This window comes from Gavialis gangeticus, unplaced genomic scaffold (assembly GCF_001723915.1).
Source record: "Gavialis gangeticus isolate Ggan-Ray unplaced genomic scaffold, GavGan_comp1, whole genome shotgun sequence".
Taxonomy (NCBI): Eukaryota; Metazoa; Chordata; order Crocodylia; family Gavialidae; genus Gavialis; species Gavialis gangeticus.
Genome location: NW_017728998.1, coordinates 47,852,924 through 47,858,316, shown reverse-complemented (window position 1 = coordinate 47,858,316; position 5,393 = coordinate 47,852,924). Strand labels below are relative to the sequence as shown.

General features: G+C 48.3%; 1 protein-coding gene across 1 annotated transcript in view; it reads right to left on the bottom strand.

Moving 5' to 3' along the window:
* PLLP (plasmolipin) overlaps window positions 1-5,380 on the bottom strand; it is a 14,642-nt gene extending 9,262 nt beyond the window's left edge. The window contains exons 1-2 of the mRNA XM_019505305.1: window positions 5,321-5,380; window positions 3,520-3,804 (exon numbers count right to left, since the gene is read on the bottom strand). Coding sequence (XP_019360850.1) covers window positions 3,520-3,804; window positions 5,321-5,380 — 345 coding nt within the window. The remainder of the gene's footprint in view (window positions 1-3,519; window positions 3,805-5,320) is intronic.
* Window positions 5,381-5,393: the final 13 nt, after the last annotated feature.

The following is a 5,393-nucleotide window of genomic DNA, read 5'->3' as shown; positions in this document are numbered from 1 at the left end:
CTGCGCTTTTCCAGGCTGAAGAGCCCCATGGCTCTTAGCCTGTCATCGTAAGGTCTCTTTTCCTGACCTCTGATCATGCACATGGCTCTAATTTGAGTTCTCTCTACTTCACTGTAGGATCCCAGAATAAAAGTCTTTTTTTATCCAGAGGGTAAAAAAGAAACCTTGATTTCTCCCAGGGCAAAGTCTTTTTATCCTGGAATTCTACAGATTTAGAAGCTCTACCTCCCACTTATAGTGCCTGCCAGGTATCTAGACAACACTTTTTTTCCTGGGACAATGGAGTCTAATTCTAAAGTTAACTGCTATTCATTCCAGAAAATAGCTGCATGTGTAAAGTGCCATCACTCCCAGGTTTTGATCTGGATCAGTCAGAATCAGAATCTACTCAGATCTGTTTTTACTTGATGTAGGACAATGGGCTTGTACTATCTATGACTAAAAACAGGACAAACTCTTTTCTGGGATCCTAACAGTCCATTGTACCACTTGAAGTAACTGAAGTGACCAGATGTGCCCCCCTGTGCCATCCCCTGCACCCTTATGACTGAGGAAAGCCTGAATTAATTGCCACTCGAGCTGTGCTCATAAATGACTTTTAAGTGCCTTGTGATGCGAGGCAAAACCCAGGACAGTCAAACCTGGTATAAAACCAACATTTGTTTTCAGTCTGCAGGATCCCAGAATAAAAAGCTTTGTCCCAGGAGAAATCCCAAGTCTGCTATTAGCAGGGATCTGGGTTTTCCATGGAAAAATGGAGAAAACCATTGATTTCCTGTGTTTATCAGAGAAAACATGGATTTCCCTCTTCTGCAAAGAGCTCCTGCAGGCAGGCACAGTTCTAGCCTGCAAGAGCAGATTGCAAAAAGGTTGGGAAGGCTCCAGCCCTGCCCAGAGTAGGAGGGTGGGGCCTGAGGCTTTTAGTCAGTCCAAGGCTTAGGTCAGGCTTACATTCCCCCTGGAGACTGAAGTAGACTGGTAAGTGGGGCTTGCCGGGGGCCTGAGGCAGGGCTGGGGAGGAAGTTGGCTGGGAGCTGAGAGCAGGGAGGTGTTGGGGAAATGCATGGAGTGCCCACACAGCTTCACATCTCCTATGTGCCCCCTCCACCCCCGAAAGTCTGTGGGGAAGAGAAAGGGGGGGGGGGTGGCGTTGCCCGGCCACAGCCCTGGCCTGATCCCTGCGCTGGCCCGGCCCTGACCCCAGGAGTGAGGGACACGAGAAGGGGGGGAGCGTTGGGGTGAGTGAGGGGCAGCAGCAGGGCGGGGGGGCATTGGAGGTGAGTCACAGATTTTGGATTTTTTATCAGAGGTTTTGCTTTTTAAAATTTTTTTGTTGTTAATCAGAGAAACCCAGGATCCCTGGTTATTATCCTAGTAGTACTTATGCCAAAGCCTTTTTGTATTCCCTGAAATAAATAGCTTTAAAACTGACTAAAAAAAAAAACAGTTTTTTGTTAAACTGGTGCCAGCTTCTTCCTGAGGTGTTGGTTGTACCTGTGTTGGTTTAAGGACATAGGCAGACAAGGTTCTTTGAGTAAATGTGATATTTTTTTATTAGACCAACTAAATAGTAGGAAAAATTATTCTTTGCAAGCTTTTGGGCACAAACACCCTTCTTCAGGCAAAGGGGAACCCCTCTCTATGACTGAAGAAGGGTGTTTGTGCCCAAAAGCTTGCAAAGAACAATTTTTCTAACTATTTAGTTGGTCTAATAAAAAATATTGCATTTACCCAAAGAACCTTGTCTGCCGCTTTCTTCCTGCAGAATTTTACCTAGAATGTAAACCCAAAATAATACTGGCTCTTTGATTGTGAAATGTCCAGTAATGAATGGCCAGCTGTTTTACCCCATCTGCATTCAGCCAGACTGGGACAATAGCAGTAACACTTCTTCCATTTATCTCACTAGCATGTCTGCTACCTAATTATCATCCCTTTTGGTAACTGTTTTACCCCACACTGCTCAATCAGGAACCTCCTTCACATGCTTCTACCCTTTTGAAGAAGTTAGGCATAAACTTTGCCTTTTGAATGGGCCTCAGAATATTAGTTTAAGTATCATATTCCTTTAATTCTCTCATCCCAGCTGCTTCCACTGAATGCCAGGGCAGTTCTTGCCAGGTGTCCAGCAGACACACCTAGGCTAGGTCTGCACCACTAGCTGTGGAAACAGGTTCTGGGTTCACAAGGTGCTGGGCCTGGGTTAATTAGTTTTCCTGCCAGCCTCTACTAATGCAGCTCTGCTTCCTGTTTGTGAGGTAACAAGTGGATCAGCTCAGCATTTAATCACCCAGTCAAGTGGCCCCATGGAAGCATCTGGGTGAGTCTGCTGATCTCACGGTTCCTGAGCCTGTTCCCATGCTGTGGAAGCTGGAAAAATAACCTCAGTAATTAGCAATACCAATAAGCTGGCTAGACACTAAGAATCAAGGACTAAACCTGGATATTGAATTTATTATGGCCCACATAAATTCATCCGTCTCCTGAATACTTTCCATGCAAGGAAGGTGAGACTGATTTCTGCCTCCCACCCCCATTCCTCCTTTTGTGATAGGTCTTGATCTCCCAGCTTTTCTTTTTTTTTCTGCTGCACCTGAGAATTTCTCTCAGCCCCTCCCCTATGCTGTGCTTTACTTGCTGTGCCTCTCTATCCATAATCGGAGACCTGAGAAACAACGTCTTACATTCAAAAGTTGGTCCAGTAAAGAATATTACCCTAAGAAATCCTTGCCTCTTGGTAACACTCATTCTACTAAAGCCAAAAAGTTACTTGCATTTACTCCAGTGTTACCAAAAAATCTGTCCCATACTCTCAAATATAAAATCCACAAAAGAGCATGGGAAAGGGTTTTTATTCCTAGCAAATTATTGTCTTTTTCTCAGTCTAGTTAACACTTAAACATTGCCCTGGTGTAGTTAAATGGCTACAGTTGCACTGATATCAGCCATTAATGAAGACCTACTTAAGTGAGCTTAACATGGTAAATTACTGATTTCACCTAAACTACCATCAGCATGAGAGAAGCCAGCTGAAGTGCACCGCCATCATGCTTTTGCACTGACCTAATTAAATTGGCTGAATCATGCTTCAGTAACTTACAGACGAGCCCTTCTCAAGTAATGTTGGACCTGACTGTCCTCTGTAATGGTATAAACTGGTGTAACTCCACTGGAGATGACAATTCATTGTTGTGGTATTGGCAAGTGGAAGGAGGATGGCACCTGCTGTGTTTGAAACCAAGAAACCCTCTGGTCACCAGCACCTTGGCATCTGTAGAGCTATCTGTATTAGTATAGGCCTTACAAAAATACAGCTTTTAAACAATTATCAGTAGTTAATGGGTAGATTTAAAATCAAACAACATAATATATAGGCATGTGGGGTGCAAAGTTTGTTTTGTTGGGGTCAAACAATACTAGGGTTTCTGAGCTGTGATCCTAACAAAGGACCTTTAATCCCAAATTATTACCAAGGCGAAATGCACCATTCATCTCTGCACTGCAACTTCTGGTACTTACCACAAGGGGCCAAGGGATCATGTAGAGTTTCAAGTGAAGCTGCAGTAGGTACATTACAAACAGGATGACTGTTACCAGCCAGAAAAAGACAGATATAAACATCACCCAGCCATACGCTGCATAGACCTGGTAGTACGTGTCAGCAATGAGGGCCCATACTAGTAGGCCAAACACCTGGGGAATCAAAAGGGGAAAGTAATTAAGAGCGAGGTAACAAAGACATCTTTGCAGTTCCTTCTGATAAATTTGCCATTGATAATGAAAGCAGAATCCAGTCCTCAGATACTAGCTTTCTGTTCTTCATTGTTTGCCAGTACTTCCTGTTTTTGTTTGGAGGAGATATCAGTAACATGGTTATTAACACTTTATCTTCCCTGGTTTTGCTGGAGGACTCTTCGGGTATGTCAGAAATGAGTTATGAAGGAAATAAAACTAGGGCAGGGGTAGGCAACGTGTTTTGGCCAGTGTCGAAAAAAATACGTCTACCATGGAAGGTGCTGGAGTGTTGCCATGCCAAAAAAACAAAACGAAGGCAGGGGGTACATGGCAGGATGCACTGCATATTAGTATAGTTAATAACATACATGTTGTCCTTTTTTATGCTAAGCACCAGATTTTCTAAAAATTGTAAACCTAGTGATAAAACTTCTGATACTACTTTTGATCTTGTGCATTTGTTTTGTGCGGGTCCCCCCACAACAGCCCCCCAGCCCTGCTCATGCCCCTAACCCCTGCCCCCCAGCTGCCAGGGCTGTGGGGCCGGGGACCCAGGTCTGTAGCTCCCTGCCTGCCCCCAACAGAAGGCAGTGGATGCTGCAGCAGGAGCTGGCTCCCCCACTGCTGCTGCCTGCTGCGGGCTCGGGCGGAGGGGTGGGGCCAGCTCCCAGGGACAGCCTGCGCTCCTGCAGGGTGTGCCCCTGGATCTGTGTGAATGGCAGGGGCAGGGCGGATGCACTCTGCAAGCTCATGCTCCCTGCTGTGCTGCCCTCTCTTGCCGCCTCTGCAGCACAGTGTGTGGAATCCAGCGCAGCAGGGTGTGCAGAAAGCTGCCTGCCACTCCTGGCCGCACTTCCCCTGCAGGCAGGGGCAGCAGCGAGGGGCGCAACCCTGAATGCTGCCCACACTGCTCCCATGCACACAGGGGAGGTGTGACCTGGGCAGTGCAGAGCTTGCAGCAGCAGGCAGCTTCCCTGTGCAGCCCCTGTGTGACATGCTATGCTTCTGGCCCTGCTACCCTCCCCTGGGTCCTCTGGGTCACACATATTGCATTCTAGAGTGGCAGCGCACTGCTGCAAGCCCTGCGCTGCCCAGGTCACACTTCCTATGTGTGCACAGGATCAGCATGGGCAGCATGCAGGGTTGTTCCCCTTGCTGCTGCTGCAGCCTGCAGGGGAAATGTGGCCAGGGCGGTGGGGAGCTGGGAGCAGCAGACAGCTTTGTGCCCCCTGCTGTGCCCTGGTGCACCAGGTTCCACATGTTCTGCAGAAGCAGTAGAGAGAGCAACACAGCCGGAAGCATTGCTGGCACCTGCTGCCTCACCAGAGCCCCGGGCTGTGGCTGGGGCAGGGAGACAGCAGCTGTTTGCAGCCTCCCAGCTGTAGCCAGCCCAGGTTCTGGGTAGTTGCTGATGGCCACGCAGCCCAGGCTGCTCCCAGCAGCCGGCTGGGAAGATGGAAGCCCTGCTGCAACCCTCCCAGTCAGCTGCTGGGAGCAGCCTGAGCTCTGTGGCTATCAGCAGCTACCCAGAACCTGGGCTGGCTGCAGCTGGGAGAGGCTGCAAACAGCTACTGTCTCCCATTGCCTGCCCCAGCTGTTTCCCGGCCCAGGCTCCAGGAAGGCAGTAGGTGATGGCACTGTGCATGTTGGGGCTGGGG